Below are 21,320 nucleotides of genomic sequence, written 5' to 3' on the forward strand. Positions count from 1 at the left end.
TATTTAAGCAAATTATATAGCTTAATATTTTCAGATTCTTATTAACTGTACATTTTTAGTATGTTAGAAAATGGTGACTGATGGGTGGAGTCATGAATATTCATAAGTTGATAACTGAGCCAGGCAAGTAGGGGGAAGCTATAAAACAGGTGTCTGAGACCAGGCAGGTGGGCTCAATGGATGATCTTGATGAGATACAGGATGGTGTCTCCTGGAGTCAGAGGCCAGGTCCCAAAGCCTGTGATGATCTTGCCAGTCTCTTGTACCCAGCAGCACACCCCCGAGGCCCCCACAATACAGTACATAGCCTATTGTTTATACCCATATTTATAAAGCTTGACTTCAACCATTAGATTTTTTTCCCCCCTAATTCTTTCTTTATACAGTAAGGCAGCCTTTAATCCAAAATTGTTGACAGAAGCGCATGGATTCAGCCTATTTATTTTTTATTTAAATGTTTTAAGAGATTACACAAGTTTAGGCCTTAACATATTTTGTATTAAATTCAGATTACATTTTAAACAGGTTTATTTTTAAAAAGAAAAAAATCATTATAATTTAAACAAGTAAGAAAATTCAATTTAAATTAAAAAAAAAATCTGATTTTTTATTCTCTCCCCCCCCCCCCCCCCACAAAACCATCATTGATTTTTATCCACCCCCTAGAACCCTATATCGTGAATCCTAGTCCTAGGCTTTAATCTTAGGACATTGCATACTTCATGATTACTTATATAGCAACCAAAGCCTGCTTGTCCTTTCTAGGGACAAATACGAGGACAAGGTCCCAGACCAGATGAGCAATACAAAATCTTTAAATAATAAGATTCCTTTCTTACATTTGAAGAAAACAAAGCAACATGAAATCTATGTATAATTGGTTGATTTATTTAATTGTTTTTAAAATCACTGCAATTGACAGAGAATGTGAGCTCCATGAAATGTACCATACATTCAACAAAGATGTATTTAAAGTCACTGATTTCTTAATTCTCTGAGGTGATCACTGCTACAGATAATTCCTTATATATAAAAAGTTCTGTAACTTTGCTTTTAAAGCATCTTTCAAGATGACATTCAAGAGAGTTCCTAGCCAAGTATCCCAGCTTTTCAAATGCTCTAAATGGAAAATGACTTTAGACACTAGCCCACTGGCTTCTCTTCCAGCATTTGCAGCTCTGGTATGAAAGAAACATGTTCACAGAGCATACTGTTTTTGGTAGTGACAGCAGACTGTTAAGAATCTGCAGACCAAAGAGTCCCAAAAGAAGAAAGGAAAAACCATGTTCATTTTATCTTCAGTAATACCTGTTACACAAAGCCAAGAGACCTTAGCAGCCATTTAGCTATTACACCCCTGTTTCAAACAACAATAGAAAAAAAGACCATCAGGTACAAAAATCTTAGTACTACAAGTTATTAAAAAACCAAACCATTAAAACATGTGAGAAAGTGTTTGCATACAAGTAGAAATACAATCCTCATTGAAGCAGCATACACCAGAGAGGACAGTCGTTAAGTTTTTAATTAAAAAGAGAAAAGCCCAGATGTTCTTTTAACACAACCAGAACATTTGGGAAAGGGAGAGGAATAAAACATTCATAGTCTGCCATGCCACAAACATTGTCTTTGTAAGGTCACTTCAGGCATAAAAGAGCATGGTGTCAAACAAAAAGCATGGAGTCAGAGTTTGACCATAGCACTCTATGCCAGGCCCTCAGATAGAACGACTTTCCTGAGTTTTGGTTTATTTGTGTAGATTTGCCAGTGGCCCAGGTAGTCCCCCTGCAGGCACCACAGACCAGGGCAGGTCCTACCTGTTACTCTGGGATGTACCAATCTCCTCTGCATCCAGCTGCCATGGCAGCGCTCGCCACCCAGCCATCCCAAAGGAGGAACATGATCAGCTCAGAGGCTGCTCCATAAAAAGCAGAGGCTTAGGGTGCACAAATGCAATACTGTGCTTGGATCATGCCACACCCATACAGCCAAATCCTGACCCCACTGAAGATCATGAGAATTTTGCCAATGGAGCAGGATTTGGCTCATAGAAACAGAGGACATCACCTCCAAGAAATGCATGGGGAGTCGGATCCCAAAGGTCAAGACAGCCAGGTTGGGATTTATTTTAGACTGAGAGATTAAGAATTCAGAAACAAGGAAAGCCAAAGCACAATAGTAAAGGACAATTTGGTGTCAATTATCTGAAAATAAACATTCCTGATAGACTTTACTGCATTGTGACTATATGCTTTTGCTCTTCACAAGAATATGGCCACCTCCCGTTAAAGATGGTACATACCTAAAAGCATGGTAGAGCCAAATATAGCAGGTTAGTGAGAATACCTGATTGAAACTGAAGATGTAATATCCCAGGACTTGTTGCCTTATTTAAGATAGTGTATCTTTTTGGAATGTTCTCAGAAAACAAAATGTCTCACTGGAAATCTAGCACTGCCTTAAACACCAGTATCTGCAGGAAGGCAGCATTTATCTGACAGGAAAGACTGAGTCTCAAAGAAGAAGACAACACAGATAACTGTTTCTGGGACTCAGTAATCTCTCTCTATTCATCTCCTACAGGTCAAGCTAGGCTCACTATGGCAACTGGCTGAAGCCAAAGGGCTTGATAACTGAACATTAAAACTGTATCCACTTAGCATTTCCAGAGAAGTGCAAATTCTCAGAAAGGGCACAATGACTAATGTTGGCAAACATACAATTATATACGACTTAGATTATATAGAACATTATATGCCCCTCAGGCCTTCTCACTTTCCCTTCCAGCTACTATCTAGCTTTCTAAAAGAAAACAGCCTGGAAGAGCTTGAATAGCATAAAAACCATTATACTTCTCTTCACACCTATTCCTTTGTAACATTTGCGTGATTGGCTAACGCAAGAAATACTCCAGAACACAAACTGGTGTCAGTTGGCAGTCAATAATACGAATGAGAATCTCAGTATTTAACTAACCACATTATTAGAAAGCAGACCCTGCTCTCTAGATTACTGCTTTACTTCTCCCACTCCAAACCTTAGTAACCCATTTTCATTGACACGTCTTTATTCCTGCTTTTCCCAATTTCTCAACCAGTGCCTAGAAATTTTTCACTAGCACTCCTGGCAACGCCCGCCTACTGGCCCCATTCAGCACGGCTGCAGGCATCCCAACAACCCACCCAGAGTCTTTGTCACACACCATCAATAACCCAGTTGTGCACCCCTAATCAGACAGGGCCCCATTCTCTTCCTGAAAGCAGCTGCTTCAAAGCAAGACTACTTAGTTACGTTAGACTCCCTCTCTCCCTCCCCTTAATTCTCCCTTCATCCCACCTGGTAACTAGCTATGTCTCGTTTAGATTTGGCCATAGCATCATTCACACCATAACCTCCCTGAAACTATCCCTTACCTTGATCTATTCACTGCCACACTGATACAGCAGTGTGAGTGTGCGCGCAAACAGTACATTTACATTTTATACTGGCTATTATTGGTTTACTTTAGATTGTTCACCATCCCTTCTCAGTCCCTTCCCCCCTGCCCACCTTCCTGATCCACTGCACCATCCTTTTTGAAACTTTGTCAGTGTCTTCATACATCACTGAAATATTTAACTCTGATATTCCAAGCTTACTTCAAATGTACACACTTTATATAAATAGGTAAAAGCTTCAGACAAAATATTCAATCATCTCTGTGGTTTATCATTTCTTTAAATAGCATTAAAAACACAAACATCCAGCCCTTGCAATTATGCACACACACACACACACACACACATACAAATTTATAAGGCTCATAGGTATGTATGCAAAAAATAAACAGACTGTCCGCCCCCGACCCCATCCCCAGAAAAACAAATTCTATATAATGAATCTGAAACCAAACAGAAGCAAACCATTAAAAATACCAAACTTTTTATGTTTTCGAGCATTCTTCTCTCTTCTGTTTTCAACTCATCAAAATAGTATTTACAAGTGGAAGGAAAAGCTGCAGAGGCAGACTTCACAACACCATTGACCTGTAGCCATCTCCACCACGTGCTTCAGAGTGCCTTTGTACTGGCTGGGTGTGCAGCGTGCGATGCCGGCTTCTGAGGGTAGTAGCTGTAGAAGTAAACCTGTAGCAGGATGGCCATGTCCACAAAGACCTGGAGCAGGCCACATATTGAGAACTGGAAAGGAGCCTGGTTCAGGATAAAGTAAACAGTCTTGAAGGTATCACCACTGGTCCACATCAGCACCATCTTGACACTACAAAAAGGGACAAAACAAAGAGAAGAATTAAAGAGGGTATGACTTAGGAACCTCTTGGGGCTAACTGGCAGAGGGTACCGGAGATGTATAGTTTTCCTGGGACCCCCTGGGCCAGATGTATGCATATTAAGTTGACCAAAAGGTGGCATGTGAATTCTCTACCAAGAGCCCCCTGGTCATCTTAATCATTGCAAAATGTATATAGGATCATTTATTTAAGAAAATTATGTTCTAAAGGTACATGAGTTAAGGCAGGTCACCAGGAGGTGATAAACATGCTCCTGTCAAGTAGGAGGGAAGAGCCGCTTAGCTCTCTCCGCCTAGTCACCTGTGTACTGTCCGTTTCACAATGGAGGCTTTTTTTTTTTTTTAAACTCCTGAAGGAATTCTGCACCAAAATTAAAAATTCTGGGCACAATATTCCAAAATATGCAAAATTCCACAAGTTTTATTTATCAATAAATAAATGCAGAGGCTCCAGCATAGCAGTGGGAGCACAGGCCACTGGCTTGCTGAAGGTGGGAGATCACCCTGCAGCCATCCACCCCACACTCCCCAGACACAAACTCAGCGATGAGGATGCACCCAACCCTGACACAGCACAAGGCCCAGGCACCCTGGGGCCCTGCCCTTCTGCCCCAGGCGCACCAGGGGTGGGGCAGACTCAATCAGGCAGGATCCAAGTGTGGAGGGGTTCAGTGTGGGGGAATCCAGGTGTGGGGTGAAAGGATTCTGTGTGGGGCAATCTGGGTGCAGGCAGCTCAGTGGGGAGTCTAGGTGTGGGGGGATCTGGATGCACAAAGGCTCGTTGGGGGGGATTCCAGGTGCAGGGGCAATGGGACTCTCCAGGGACTTCCAGGAGATTGGGGCTCAGCAGAGGGGTCTGAGTGTGCAGGATCTCAGCACGGGATGTCTGGGTGTGGGGAAGTGGTGCTTGGTGGGGTGGGAGTATCGGTGCAGCTAGTTGGGGGTCAGTGGTATGGGGCTCAGGGTGGTGCAGGGGGTGGAGCATCAGGGTCAAGGTTTGAGTGCCGGGAACTCATTGGGGGGTGGTCTGGGTGCAGGGGTGGGGATCTGGAGGCAGGGGGTCAGTGCAAGGGGGGGCTCCAGGTTCAGGTTCAGTGGGGTGGGGTTCAGGTATGGAGGGCTAGGAGGGTTCCGGATGTACCTGTTGAGGCTTGGCAAGGGTGTCTGGGTATGAGAGGTCTGGATGCATGGGGGTTGGGTGGATGGGAGAGCAGCTCCCCGTACAGTGACCCCTCCCACCACAATTGAGTTGCAATGGAGGCAGGAAGCAAGGGAGGATGCTGAGCTTCCTGCAACTGGGGGAAGTTTCTGGGGTGGGTCTGACACAGCCCCAGACACCTCTTGCAGGGGAAGAGGAAGTCCTGTTCTCTCCTGCCTCCACCTCAGTCGGGACTAGCAGCTGATCCTGGCTTAGGGTAGGAGCCACTGGCTGGGGTGTCCCCAGCCCCGTGGTGATTTACCTGTCCACCGGTTGCTCCATGTGCTTGATGTACCTACTCCACTAAGGAGTGGTGCATGACTGCTCCTGCAGCTTCCCTTTGCTTCCCTGTCAGAAAGTCATTTTTCTGCGGGAAAGCAAAGAAATCTGCAGGGGACATGAATTTTGCGCATGTGCAGTGGCACTGAATTCCCCCAGGTGTACTTTTTGCATTACTGAGCCTGATGCTAAATCAGGAGATTGTGAATTCAACAAGAGGAAAGATGTAGGAAAAAGCAAAAACAGCAAGGAAGTTTACAAGCAAAAACAATGGATTTGGGAGATATAACTGGGAGTACTGAGTACACCTAGATCCTTCACCTAGAAGACAAAGTGTTAGCGTGTTCTCTTTTTATGAATGGAAGGTCACAGCCAGGCTGGCTGGCAAATGCTGCAAAGACTTGGGGTGAGCTAAACTTCATTAGACAGGAACATATCTTGTTAGTTAAGTCTAGGCTCTAGAGTGCATGTTACGATTTTATTTTACATATAACCATTTGTTTCCAATAGTTTTACTTGCTATTTCTCAAATTTCTATTCTTTGTTAAATACATTCATACTTGTTTTCACTATAAACACATCTAAGTGCTGCATCTTAAGTGGAGCTGTGATCTAAGGTGTAACTGGTAAGGGAGACACTCGGGATGATGTGTAGTTTGTAGCAATAGCCATGCTCAACTGCAGAGGGACAGCAGAGCCTCTGTAGGCTAAGAGGGGAGAGCTTGTGTTCCCCATGACAGGTGGAGTCAGGGAGCTGACATCCGGCAGGCACAGGCAAGGCTTCCTCCTGCTAAAGGCAGGTGATAGCAAGGGGCCTCACAACCCTGGGAAGTATTACAGGTGGAAAGACGTGAAACTTTTATATAGGTTTAGCTTTACCAGACCATGACAGCATTGATCTACCTACATGAACAGTGGTCAATACCTGATGCTGCAGAGAAAGGCTACTTCCAAGTCCACACAACACACTTAATCCAATCACACAGTGCTCTAGTTAGGGGTGGATAATTGCTTTCTGACCCCCTAAAGCCTATAGTTTTGTTATCTTAGTACCTACAGACATGAATGCCAGTGGCCAAGAAGTTATCTAAATCCTTTTAAAAATCACGCTGTGATATTTGACTTGATGACATCCTATGAAAATAAATTACATAATTTTATGTGCAGCATAATCAGTGTAAGTAATATGGTGAACATCAAACAGACTTCAAATATCTTTTCACTGCAACACTTACGGCCTCCCGTGAGTGGCTCACACACACACCCTCTAGTCACTCTAAATAAACACTTAATGCAAAGAACTGATTTCTTGTACATCATACCATGCAATGTGTGCTCCAGAGTCAAAAATAGGTAGCCCAACAGTACGCACAAAGAAAACAATGAATATATCTGCAGCTGTTTATAGCAAGGTTAAAAGGCCATCAAGAGGATTTGCTCCCATGGTTTATACCTGTGCCAATGTCCAAACTTTAATACCCATCATTCCTCCCTTTTCTACTTTCATTTTGCTGCATCTTTGGCCTTTCCCTGCTTTCCCCTCACCTCCAGTGCATTTCTGGTCCTCCCATTCAAGCTTAAGGAGAAAGTATGGGGAACAGAAATAGATTTTAAAACATAAAATATGTAAGGTTTTTCTTGTCGTGCCCTCAACATTGACAGTCAAGGATGTGAACAATCAGTTTCTGAAAGTTGGTTATAGGCTTGATATAATTATAACTGGAGAGCTTTTTAAAGGGGCAGATAAGCAATACTAATAAAAGCTTTGCAGTTCACAGTTACATTATCATAAATATTATGCAGCCCATAGATGAAATGTCAGAATTATGACTGAGTTTTGCCAGACTTGATTGTAATTCATCAAATGTAATGGTGCACACACTGTAGAAAAGGAATAGGGCCCAATGTTCATTTCCTAAACATTCAAAGGGGAGGAGGGGAAATCAAGATAGGTCAATTTGTATTTTGGATACAAATTTATCACCCTAATATGGGCTAAATCCAGTATTCCATACTCTAATCCTTACTGTAACAGGGGCCAAGGGAGTAAGAAGATACTGACCCATCACGTAACAGGAGCATAAGCCTTTTGCAACATTTATACCCCATGTTAGGTGACTGGGATCATAAAACAAAGATGAGTAACAGGTTTTAGAGTAACAGCCGTGTTAGTCTGTATTCGCAAAAAGAAAAGGAGTACTTGTGGCACCTTAGAGACTAACCAATTGAGTAACAATTTACATATTATGACGCAACCAAGGGATTTCATGTGTGAAGCTGCAAGCTGGACATATGATTCAATAAATAATAATATATGACGAGTTCAATCTCAAATTGTATACAAACAAGAAGAAGAAAAAGATAAGGTAAGCCTAGTTCAGTCCTTCTCGTTCAGTGAAGGAAAGCACAGCCCTTCTGTGTAACAAACGCCACCAGCAGATTTTTTAAGAACAGAAACAAATCTGAACAGCTTGAATAAGTGAGACGGGAGTGCAATAAATTAGGGTACTTCATTTGCAGACAGCTGAAATGACTCCTCATGGTACTAAGCAGATGGATGTTTGCCATGCAGCTGATCGTGGACACATGATTTAACGGTGAATCTGTCATTTTACAATTTTGTTTGTCTGTTCAATAAAAACATCCTATGCTAAACAAGTGTGTGCCTGGCCTGCCGTGTCTGGCAAAATGATATGTTAATTGTTTGGATAAATCCAGTTAAAAGATGCCCCAGAGATTTTAAGTAGGAGTCAAACCTGGGACCTCTTTCTTTGCCAGATATTCAGCAAGAAAAAACAAAGTCAAACGCACTTCAGAAAAGGGGGCTATTTAAAAATATCCCAGTCTGTTGCTACCCCAGAGTGTTTTCAGGGGAAATGTATCTCATCAGCAGTCTATAAACCCTGAGGGAGTTTGATCTCCTGGTGAGAGAACTATAGCCAAAGGCAAAAAGCTTTTGGATAAATCCAACGTAGCGCTTTCTGGGCAAAGCACATGCTGCAATGGCAATGCAGATCTAACAGTCACATGAGCCATGATGTCCAGATAAATCGGACTGTGAACTTTCATTAGGAAATATTTTATGATCTTGTTGTTTGCAATACTGGTTAACAAATTTGGTGAGTGATCCTGCATGCCTGGCACATTTAAGAGACCCAGTGACTTCAATGGGAATTTCAGATGCTCAAGGAAAGTAGGATTGTGCCCATGATGTTTGCCAGGACACACTCCAACACTCAGTGTTCAGAAGAACACCAAGTTATTCAGTTGCATATATACAATCAGATTGACATGAAATGAATATAGCTTAAAAGTCAACAATGTCAGACATCAGAAAATGTACATTAGTTGGGGCATAACACCAGGAGAAAATCTGCAAATTAATGCTGGGTTTCTGATTTTAAAAAATTGCTATGAAAAAAATTATAGATATATAAAAAAGCAAGCAAATAATTGCGACAAACCTAATTTCACAAATAAATCTAGGCCAGAGGGCCCAGGAAATAACCAGGCCACCCTGCACATACTAGTGACCATACAAGTTCTCCCTACTCACACACCCTTATATTTACAATGTTACAGACATGCTGGTAGCACCACTTATTGGTAAGGTTGCCTAATACTTTCCACTTTAGCACTACCCCTGTTCTCAGTAGACCGTAACTTTACCAAACTGTAACCATCTGGGGTGCAATTTTCCATGCTGGGAGTCTGCCTCAGGCTGAATGTTTTTTGGAAAATTTCAGCTACAACAGTTTAGAAGTGTGAGCAACAGGAGTGATGTAGACTTTAATCATCCTGATATCTGCTGGGAGAGCAATACAGCGGTGCATAGACAATCCAGGAAGTTTTTGGAAAGCGTAGGGGACAATTTCCTGGTGCAAGTGCTAGAGGAGCCAACTAGGGGGGGCGCTTTTCTTGACCTGCTGCTCACAAACCGGGAAGAATTAGTAGGGGAAGCAAAAGTGGATGGGAATCTGGGAGGCAGTGACCATGAGTTGGTTGAGTTCAGGATCCTGACACAGGGAAGAAAGGTAAGCAGCAGGATACGGACCCTGGACTTCCGGAAAGCAGACTTCGACTCCCTCAGGGAACGGATGGCCAGGATCCCCTGGGGGACTAACATGAAGGGGAAAGGAGTCCAGGAGAGCTGGCTGTATTTCAAGGAATCCCTGTTGAGGTTACAGGGACAAACCATCCCGATGTGTTGAAAGAATAGTAAGTATGGCAGGCGACCAGCTTGGCTTAACGGTGAAATCCTAGCAGATCTTAAGCATAAAAAAGAAGCTTACAAGAAGTGGAAGGTTGGACATATGACCAGGGAAGAGTATAAAAATATTGCTCGGGCATGTAGGAATGAAATTAGGAGGGCCAAATTGCACCTGGAGCTGCAGCTAGCGAGAGATGTTAAGAGTAACAAGAAGGGTTTCTTCAGGTATGTTGGCAACAAGAAGAAAGCCAAGGAAAATGTGGGCCCCTTAATGAATGAGGGAGGCAACCTAGTGACAGAGGATGTGGAAAAAGCTAATGTACTCAATGCTTTTTTTGCCTCTGTCTTCACGAACAAGGTCAGCTCCCAGACTGCTGTGCTGGGCATCACAACATGGGGAATAGATGGCCAGCCCTCTGTGGAGAAAGAGGTGGTTAGGGACTATTTAGAAAAGCTGGACGTGCACAAGTCCATGGGGCCGGATGAGTTGCATCCGAGAGTGCTAAAGGAACTGGCGGCTGTGATTGCAGAGCCATTGGCCATTATCTGTGAAAACTCGTGGCGAACGGGGGAAGTCCTGGATGACTGGAAAAAGGCTAATGTAGTGCCAATCTTTAAAAAAGGGAAGAAGGAGGATCCTGGGAACTACAGGCCAGTAAGCCTCACTTCAGTCCCCGGAAAAATCATGGAGCAGGTCCTCAAAGAATCAATCCTGAAGCACTTACATGAGAGGAAAGTGATCAGGAACAGTTAGCATGGATTCACCAAGGGAAGGTCATGCCTGACTAATCTAATCGCCTTCTATGATGAGATTACTGGTTTTGTGGATGAAGGGAAAGCAGTGGATGTATTGTTTCTTGACTTTAGCAAAGCTTTTGACACGGTCTCCCACAGTATTCTTGTCAGCAAGTTAAAGAAGTGTGGGCTGGATGAATGCACTATAAGGTGGGTAGAAAGTTGGCTAGATTGTCAGGCTCAACGGGTAGTGATCAATGGCTCCATGTCTACTTGGCAGCCGGTGTCAAGTGGAGTGCCCCAGGGGTCGGTCCTGGGGCCGGTTTTGTTCAGTATCTTCATAAATGATCTGGAGGATGGTGTGGATTGCACTGTCAGCAAATTTGCGGATGATACTAAACTGGGAGGAGTGGTAGATACGCTGGAGGGCAGGGATAGGATACAGAGGGACCTAGACAAATTGGAGGATTGGACCAAAAGAAATCTGATGAGGTTCAATACGGATAAGTGCAGGGTCCTGCACTTAGGACGGAAGAACCCAATGCACAGCTACAGACTAGGGACCGAATGGCTAGGCAGCAGTTCTGCGGAAAAGGACCTGGGGTGACAGTGGACGAGAAGCTGGATATGAGCCAGCAGCGTGCCCTTGTTGCCAAGAAGGCCAATGGCATTTTGGGATGTATAAGTAGGGGCATAGCGAGCAGATCGAGGGACGTGATCGTCCCCCTCTATTCGACATTGGTGAGGCCTCATCTGGAGTACTGTGTCCAGTTTTGGGCCCCACACTACAAGAAGGATGTGGATAAATTGGAGAGAGTCCAGCGAAGGGCAACAAAAATGATTAGGGGTCTGGAACACATGAGTTATGAGGAGAGGCTGAGGGAACTGGGATTGTTTAGTCTGCAGAAGAGAAGAATGAGGGGGGATTTGATAGCTGCTTTCAACTACCTGAGAGGTAGTTCCAGAGAGGATGGTTCTAGACTATTCTCAGTGGTGGGAGAGGACAGGACAAGGAGTAATGGTCTCAAGTTGCAGTGGGGGAGGTTTAGGTTGGATATTAGGAAAAACTTTTTCACTAGGAGGGTGGTGAAACACTGGAATGCGTTGCCTAGGGAGGTGGCGGAATCTCTTTCCTTAGAAGTTTTTAAGGTCAGGCTTGACAAAGCCCTGGCTGGGATGATTTAATTGGGTATGGGTCCTGCTTTTGAGCAGGGGGTTGGACTAGATGACCTCCTGAGGTCCCTTCCAACCCTGATATTCTATGATTCTATGATTTAGCCATTTCTGAGAACAAGGTTAGATGCAAATACATTGTTTTGCCCAATTGCCCAGGTAGGTGGGAGGAAGACCTAGGTCATATGAGGAGCTGGGGGCAGGTGAAGGGACACTGGAACTAGCTGGCAAGGAGACTGGGAGTAGGAATCAATGTGGGGGGAGATGGAAGGGAACAGAAGGAGGAAATAAAATCTGACAAGGAGCTGAGGTGTGGCTGGGCAGAGAGACTGGGACAAGGGACCAGGGAGGGGAAGACTGAGATTGGATGAGGAGTTTGAGGAGGGAGACTAGAACTGGGAGCCAGTGAGAAGTGGGGAGAGAACAGACAGATCAGATGAGGAGCCAGAGGGGACTAGGAGTTGGGAGGGGAGTGTCTGGGAGTTGGGGGGGAAGGAGGAGATTGGGACTCAGTACATCCAGAGGGAGAGATTAAGACTAGCTGGGCAAGGAAATTGGGACTGGAATGAGAAGCCTGAGGAGTGGAGACCAAGACCATGGGACTGGATAGGCAAGGAGCCAGGATGAGAAAGAGAGAGGACGAGGATAGGGACAGGTTGGAGGGGATGGGGAAGAAGGAGTCATATTTGGAGGGAATGGGCAGAAGAGTCTGACTGCTAGAGCACACTCTGGAAAGGAACCCAAGATTCCAGAGTGTCTCTTACCCTGATGTCAGCAAATATCTGTGAAAAAAGAATCTCTCTCATCCCCCTTTAGTACTGGTCCACATGGAGGACAACAACCTACTGCTGCTATCAGTTATGCTGTTAGCTCAAGTGGAAGAGATCCATGCAATGGATCGAAGGGTTCCAACCATGCCGATGACCATGTGGGCATCAATATGATGCCACTTGGAGTTTCTGTTTTTTCCTGTGGAAAACAGCATGTGATCACGCAAGTCAAGACTGTATCATAATGCACAGGCACAAGGGGGCTGAATTAAGGTTGCGCGCAGAGCCCTCTGCCCCCGCCAGGGGCCGCAGGGACATGGTGCCGGCCACTTTCAGGGGCGGGGCGGGGCAGGAGCGGAAGGGAGCCTGCCCTGGCCCCAGGGCAGGCCGCTGCCACCCCAGAGCCGCTCCAGGTAAACGGCGCCAAGCCAGAGCCTGAACCCCTCCTGCACCCCACCCCCCAACTCCCTGCCCTGAGCTCCCTGCCTGCACCCCAACCCCCTGCCACACCCTGCACCCCCCTTACACCCCAACCCGCTGCCCTGAGACCCCTGCTACAGCCCTCCTGCACCCCAACCCCTCCCTGCACCTCCTGCACTCTACACCCCTCCCTGCACCACTGCTCTGAGCCCCTTCCCACACTGTGCACCCCCTCCTGCACCCCAACCTGCTTCCCTGATCCCTCTCGTACATGCTGCACCCCTCCTCTGCCCCAACCCCTTGACCTGAGCCCCTTCCTGCACACCTCACCCCCTCCCAACACCCCGCACTCCCTCCCACACCCCAACCCCTTGCCCCAGCCCTACATTCATGGCCCAGCATGCAATTTCCCCACCGAAAAAGTTTGCCCACCCCTGCATTAGACAAGATCTCTTTCCACAGGCACTGCCAAATACTAATTTTTAATATGCTAACATAAAATAAATCCCTGAAACACTGCAGTTCTGCTGTTCAGTGACAGCACATTTCATATAGATTGTTGTACAACTTACTTTGCGAAAAAAATTGTATGCTTGTTCGTTGTAGTATTGTGTGCGCTAATACTGCAATTTGAAGTCATATGAATTACAGAAACTAGAGTTGGAAAATATCTATTGGCTCACCTTGTCTATACCCCGCCAATAAAGAACTGTTCTGTAGAAAGCTTTTCTCCCCCCGAATAGTTTTAAGTGTCCTAAAGGGAAACCTTTCCACTGCTTCACTTGAGAAGCTATTCCACAGTCTCACCCAGTGGTTCTCAACCTATTTACCCTTCTGGGCTGCATATGCAGATCTCTCTGTGTTATGTGGGCCACATCCACACTATATATATATATATATATATACACACACACACACACTCTACCTGTATGGCCCTGAGGATGTCACATGGGCCTCAGCTGTGTGCTGATTGGGCCGCAAGCAGCCCACGGGTTGAGAACCACTCACTATTTGGAAATTTTCTCTAATATTTGGGCTCAGCACTCCTTAGTCAGGCATCACTCCCACAGAACTTAACCTTCACCCTTTCTTCACTCCATCTATCCATAGCCTGACCGCATGTTCTTGCATGATTCTCCCTTTCTAGTACACCGTTCTGCTTTTACCCTCAATTCTTTGAGCATTCTCTTGTTCGTTACACCTTTCTTCCTCTGCCTACCAAAAGAAACAAGAACTTCTAAAAAAAGTTAAGGCACAAAACCCCGTTCCCTCTCTCTGCCCCCAAATCATTATTAGCCTCAAAATTTGATGCAACAACACATCAAACTAGCTGTCACTTACAAAGCAGCACATAGGCAGAACCACAGTCTGCAGAACTTTGGTTGGTACTTGGCACAAACCTACACAAAAGGAAAGATGTAACAGTCCTTGTTTTTATTTGTTCCATGGATTTTCTCATAACAGTGTTAAATTACCTACATAATTTTGTTAGCACACAAAACCAAAAATATCCTGCAGCTGGAGGATGTGAAGAGATCAGACATTAGACAATGACTTCCGTTGTGAAATTCCACAGTGATTTGACCACACATGCCAGCACACTTCAATAAAAATAGCAGCTACGTCTTGCCGGACTGTAATTACACCCGTGGTATAACTATGAGCGTAGTGCTAATTTTATTCAGTGGCCAGCCAAGGGACCCAGAGTCCTAAAGTTCATTTCCAATAACTGGAAGATGGATATAATTTATCAAACTTTAGCCACTTAAAATGTTATTCGCTGCCCTCTCAAACCAGTGGAAACTATGGAAATCAACAACATTTCTGTGACTTTCAACTTTCTCATCAATTTTTGTGAGAGTTAGGCTATGTCTACACTAGCACTTTTGTCGGTCAGAGGTGTGACTGACATAAGTTTCACCAACAAAAGCGCCGGTATGGATAGCACAATGTCGGCAGGAGAGCGTCTCCCGCCGACCTAGCTACCGCCGCTCACTGAGGGTGGTTTAATTATCTCCCGTCTGCATAGAGCAGCTACCCAGGAGACCTTACAGCAGCACAGCTGCAGTGGTACAGCTGTGCCACGATAAGGTCTGCAGTGCAGACATCGCCTTCCCTCTGACAGTCTCAAAGTGCTTTACAACTGTTAACCAAAACCCCTTTGAAGTACGCAAGTAGTAGGTCAGGTGAACACTGGAAAACCTTTGATTGTTGGCTAAACTCATACCAACAGGAAAAAAAAGCGATATTGTCCATTTAGCTTATACCAGTTCAGCAAGCAAAATAAGTTATACTGGCAAAAACACATTGAGGCTGGTATAACCATGTTTACACTAGGTCTTTGTAGGTACAGAAATATCAGGCCTGGTGTACCCTACAAAGTTTTGTTGGCAAAATTTGCCTTTTGTTAACACAGCTTTGCATGTGTCCACACCCAAATCTAATTCTTGCCAGCAAAACCCAGACTTTCTGTTGCTAAAATAAAACCTCCCCAAACAACAGAAGTCCGCTGATGACATACTTCCACTGGCAAAATGCCAGCGTGGACACTGCATTAGTCCCATCTGACATATATAGAAATTGAGGGTCTGGAAGTTTTAAGTGACTAGCCCAACATCATGCAGAAAGTCTGTGGTTAGGCACAGACTAAAATGCCAGATTTTCTGAATGAGTCCTGTACTGTGACCACAGGATCACCCTAGGATCAGCTACAGAACTAGTTTGCAAATCTTGAACAATTTGAGGAAACATTTTAAGATCAATAGTTAGCAAAAGTTGTGCTATATAATTAATAGCTTATATTTGCACATTTAAGGTGAAATTCTGACTCTGTTGGTGACACTGGCAGTTTTGCCATCAACTTTAATATGGCCAGGATTTCACTCTTAGGGAAGAAGAAAAGGAGGACTTGTGGCACCTTAGAGACTAACAAATTTATTTGAGCATAAGCTTTTGTGAGCTACAGCTCACTTCACCTCTCCAACACATCATCAAGGATCTACAAACTATCCTGAAGGACGACCCATCGCTCTCACAGATCTTGGGAGACAGGCCAGTCCTTGCCTACAGACAGCCCCCCAATCTGAAGCAAATACTCACCAGCAACCACACACCACACAACAGACCCACTAACCCAGGAACCTACCCTTGCAACAAAGCCCGTTGCCAACTGTGTCCACATATCTATTCAGGGGACACCATCATAGGGCCTAATCACATCAGCCACACTATCAGAGGCTCGTTCACCTGCACATCTACGAGTGTGATATATGCCATCATGTGCCAGCAATGCCCCTCTGCCATGTACATTGGCCAAACTGGACAGTCTCTACGTAAAAGAATAAATGGACACAAATCAGATGTCAAGAATTATAACGTTCAAAAACCAGTCGGAGAACACTTCAATCTCTTTGGTCACTCGATTATAGACCTAAAAGTGACAATTCTTCAACAAAAGAACTTCAAACACAGACTCCAACAAGAGACTGCTGAATTGGAATTAATTTGCAAACTGGATACAATTAACTTAGGCTTGAATAAAGACTGGGAGTGGATGGGTCATTACACAAAGTAAAACTATTCCCCCCCCCACCGGTTCCTCAGATGTTCTTGTCAACTGCTGGAAACGGCCCACCTTGATTATCACTACAAAAGGTTCCTCCCCTCCCCCCGCTGCTCTCCTGCTGGTAATAGCTCACCTTACCTGATCACTCTCATTACAGTGTGTATGGCAACACCCATTGTTTCATGTTCTCTGTGTATATAAATCTTCCCACTGTATTTTCCACTGAATGCATCCGATGAAGTGAGCTGTAGTTCACAAAAGCTGATGCTCAAATAAATTTGTTAGTCTCTAAGATGCCACAAGTCCTCCTTTTCTTTTTGCGGATACAGACTAACATGTTCAGCTAATATTTTCAGGCTCTGCAAAGCAGCTCTTCTACATCAGGTCTCCTTACAGAAATGTCAAGTGTACACACTACTGGCGTTTCTGTCAGAGAGACTGACCTGACTTTAACATGGAAGCAAAGGCGGGAGACCATGAAATCTAAATGCTATGCTATTTTTAAAAGTGCAAGAAACAAAAAATACGTGAACAGAGCGTTTATCCCCAACTGAAGATCACGCATTTTTAAAAAGGTCAGTACTGATGCACCACCATCAAGAGCCACATTTCCAAAGGCCAGTGTCTAAATTTTGCCATCTGGAAGTCAAGTTTGCACACATCAACACAGGCTATTTGTGTGAGCAAATAGCTAGAGCATTTTTGCAGGCCCAGCAGTGTATATAGTGCACAACCAGCTGAGAATCTAAGTTTGACACTCCATGCCTAGGTGCCAAGCCTCTAGAGTGCCTTATGTCATTTAGTAGCAATTTGTCTGACACTGGAGTGGCACAATTTCCAGAGGGAGCCATATGTCCAGCCCTTGACAGAAGAACATTGAACAGGAACTTGAGGGAGGAGAAAGATCAAGAGCTTATTTTGGAACTTCAGCGTTAAGCTGAAACTAGATCCATGAGTAATGGATAGCATAGTGTGTGCGGTTTTGAAGATCCAGCTATTTGAAAACCCCAGCAACTTTCAGGAACAAGAGGGTTTATTGAGAAAGATGCTCCAGAATGAATGCTGCATTCCACTTGTTCAGCAAAAAAATTCAGAGAGGTGCACTCCAAGGTAGTTGTGTGAGGTGTTTATTTTATATTTCTTTTATGCAGCCACAAAACACAAAAGAAAAAGAAAAAAGAGAAAATAATTATGAAAAAGGACTTAAGCAAGTAGATTACAGCTACTCAAATACACACACACACTTTTCCACGATTTCCAAGTGAGCGTCTTTATTATTAATTATTATTACTACTGCTACCGCCACCATCGGCAGTGGGCTCTTGCAAAGGGGTTCAGCACCATCCGATCATGTACTGATTCAGGGTAAAAATTTCCCTCGGAAAAAACACACATTCAGGTTTGCGAAGTCATGATAAATTTGCTGTTTTGGTCAAAAAACCTAAAAAAAAAAAAATCCTCCCTCCAAAGAAATCAAAATATTTTATTTCAACATTTACTTCAATTTTGTTGTTGTTTTTTAAATGAAAAAAATTAAAAGCTCAAAAACAAAATGCTTTGTTCCACCATAGATAAATAAATAAATAAACCAACTAAAGACTTTTCAGTTCGCCAGAAGTTTTTCTCGATTTGTCAGTTCAGCCAGTAAACTGAAAAATCAATTATTCACACAGCTCTGTGGTGTACATATAAAAACACACATTGGGTAACCATTCTACAGCGCACTGTTCATATAACAAAATGTCCCAGATTGAATTAGTTTTGCTCACACAGTATATAGAACACTCCTACATAATATTAATTTTTAAATACAGGTATCTTATTTTTTTAAACGTGCTCTTAAGTGATTGCCCCATTTTATAAAAGACAGGTATTACAGCCTGTGGAGATGAAGGATCTTTGACACAGTATGTTGCAAAGGTTCCTTTAGAAGCTGTAATAATTAATAGATACTATTTTGTAGAGCAACTTGAAATCATTGATTGAAAGTGGAACCAATGAGCCTCAACACCCCAGTGAAGTAGATCAACATTAAACCCATTTCACAAGTAGGTAAACTAAGGTACAGAGTGGCTATTTATCCAAGGGCCACACAGGGAGTCAGTGACAGCTCCAGGAACAGAATTCTTTCTTGTAGTGATTAGAGCATAAATGGCTGTGACTTGTCCAGATAGCCTCTTGCACTCTACCCAGTGAAGTGCACTGCAGAGAGGTACATTTGCAACTATTAATAATTTGTCCACTTTTTATGGGGCTAAATAATGCAGAAGAAACACCCAAATCCAATAACATTCTAATTATTTGAGTCTGCAATCCTATCTAACTTGAAGCATAAGCCATTTAAAGATTTTAATAAAAAAGAAACCTGCTCTTGAGCCCAAGCTTTGTATCCCCAGGCTCAAACACATTATTACTTTGATTTTTAACAATTCCCCTTCCCCCCTAAAAAAAAAAAAATAGGGATTTATAGTAGGAAATTTTGTTAGGCCCATCAGCCAATTAAAGTGAGGTCATTTTAATACATGTGTGCCTTCATTTTACTATGCTAACCCAACGAACAGTCTGCCCATGCTTTTAATATTGTAATGATTTAAAGCTGCAATTGCTGCGGAGGTCAATATATACAAAGTACAGCTTGATCTCTAGGTCTAGCTTTAATATTTCCTACGCTGTCTTGGACCAGTGGTCTTAAGTAGCTCCATAAAAAAGCTGGTCTCTCATGGAGCAAAATCTAAGAATATTATTATAGTCATTTACTCTTCATGCATCAATCACATCCTTCAGTTAAATGTTTTTGTACATTTTAAGAAAACATTGGAGAAATACAATTCCCAACACAACAGCGTGTAGAACAGGAGCGAACACACAGGGGCCAACTTTAAGACTCCTTTCCCATCACCTAGCAATCTGGAAATAAGATTAGATTTTTACCTGAAATGAGATTCACCTTCTTCTTGAAACCTTTGTGATTACATTGGAATAATAAATACAACTGCACTTACCACTTAGCAGAAAACACTTGCAAACTGGCAGTAAAGAGGACATAAACCAGGACAAAAAAAAAGGTCTTTATGCACAACAGATTTCAAGTGTTTAAGAATGGAACTCAGTACCTTAAAAAAACACAAACAAAACCGCTATAGCAGCAGCAACGCACAGCAAGATTATACCCTTTCCTGGGGTACAACCCAAAGTTCCCAATTTTAAACAGAAATCAGAAGATATTGTTTTGTCACAAGATACCAAGCCAGAGAATGATTAGTAAGCAAATTATTGTTCCTGAATATTCATTTGCATTATAGTAGCATCCAAACGGCCCAATCAGTGCTGGGCTCTCCCAGATTATATACACTCACACACACACCCTTCTACCCCAATATAATGCGGTCCTCGGGAGACAAAAAACTCACCGTGTTATAGGTGAGACCGTGTTATATCGAACTTGCTTTGCCCCCCCCCTCGTTCCTTGTTCCCTGACTGCCCCCTCCAGAGACCCCCAGGACCCCACCCCCTACCCAACCCCCCTGGCTCCCTGTCCCCGACTGCCCCGACGCCTATCCAAACCCTCCGCCCCCTGACAGACACTCATCAGCAGCGTGGGAAGCGGAGCAACACGGCCCCAGTCCGCTCCACTCCGCCAGCTCCCAGCTGCGGCGCTCCGCTTCCCGCTGCCAGTGAGTGCGGGGAGCTTGGGGAAAGGACGCCCCCCGTACTCACCAGGGTGGACCGGCAGCCCCCCCTTCCCCTAAGTTCCCTGTGCAGCAGCTGCAGAGCAGCTATCAATTGCCGGCAGTTCAGCTGTCCCTCCCCCCACTGCCATGTGCTACTCCTGCCCTGCCTTGGAGTGGCTCCCGGAGCCTCCTGCTTGCTGTGCGGGGTTGGGGAAGAGAGGGGGGCTAATGTCAGGGTGTCCCCCTCCCCCCTGCTCTGGCATCCCGCTTACCCCATCTCCATAAAGCAGGGACACACACGACAGGGCTCAGGATGGAGGGAGCTTCCTGGCAGCAGCAGCCCTCTCAGCTTGCTGATTAACTTAAAAAGGCAGTGTACTTAAGAGTGGGGTCAGCGTACTTAAAGGGGAAATGCGCATCTCTCTCTCACACACACACGGTGTGTGTCTCTGTCTCTCTCTGCCATGCTGTCTCCCCTCCCTCCATTCGTGCTGCCTTGTAGAGTGTGAGGCTGCATTAACAACGAGTTAACCTTTGAGGGCTCAGCCAATTGCTAGTTCATCATTTAGTAGTAAGACATTCCCTGGGAAATATCCCACCCTCTGACTTCACCACCTCAACCAAGCTTCACAATCATCATCGCTGTGTACCAGTATTAAATTGTTTGTTTAAAACTTATACTGTGTGTCACACACACACACACCCCCACAAATGTTAAGTGAGGAGTTACTGTATATATAAAACTATCAAAGCAAAATGCTAATAACCTCTCCATGTAGTAACCCAATATGTATCTGAAAGTTCAGCATTAGCAGCCATAGTAACTGGAGATAGGTAAGACCTGCTAGGCTGTAGAACATCCTCCTACTAATGCACAATTGCTCCCTACAGTCTATTTTTAGGGGTTTATCCAGTCTAGGATAAGTGTCCGAAGGGATGGGGCTTCCACCACTACCCTTAAAAGTCTACTCCATAATGTAGTAGATCTATCTCAGGAAGTTTTTCTTGACAA

General features: G+C 44.1%; 1 protein-coding gene across 2 annotated transcripts in view; it reads right to left on the reverse strand.

Moving 5' to 3' along the window:
- Window positions 1-866: 866 nt before the first annotated feature.
- SLC66A2 (solute carrier family 66 member 2) overlaps window positions 867-21,320 on the reverse strand; it is a 108,926-nt gene continuing 88,472 nt past the window's right edge. For both annotated transcript variants that reach the window (XM_048840055.2, XM_048840054.2), the window contains one exon: window positions 867-4,257. In XM_048840055.2, the coding sequence (XP_048696012.1) occupies window positions 4,050-4,257 (208 nt within the window). In that variant the 3' untranslated portion in view covers window positions 867-4,049. The remainder of the gene's footprint in view (window positions 4,258-21,320) is intronic.

This window comes from Caretta caretta, chromosome 2, assembly GCF_965140235.1.
Source record: "Caretta caretta isolate rCarCar2 chromosome 2, rCarCar1.hap1, whole genome shotgun sequence".
Classification (NCBI taxonomy): domain Eukaryota; kingdom Metazoa; phylum Chordata; order Testudines; family Cheloniidae; genus Caretta; species Caretta caretta.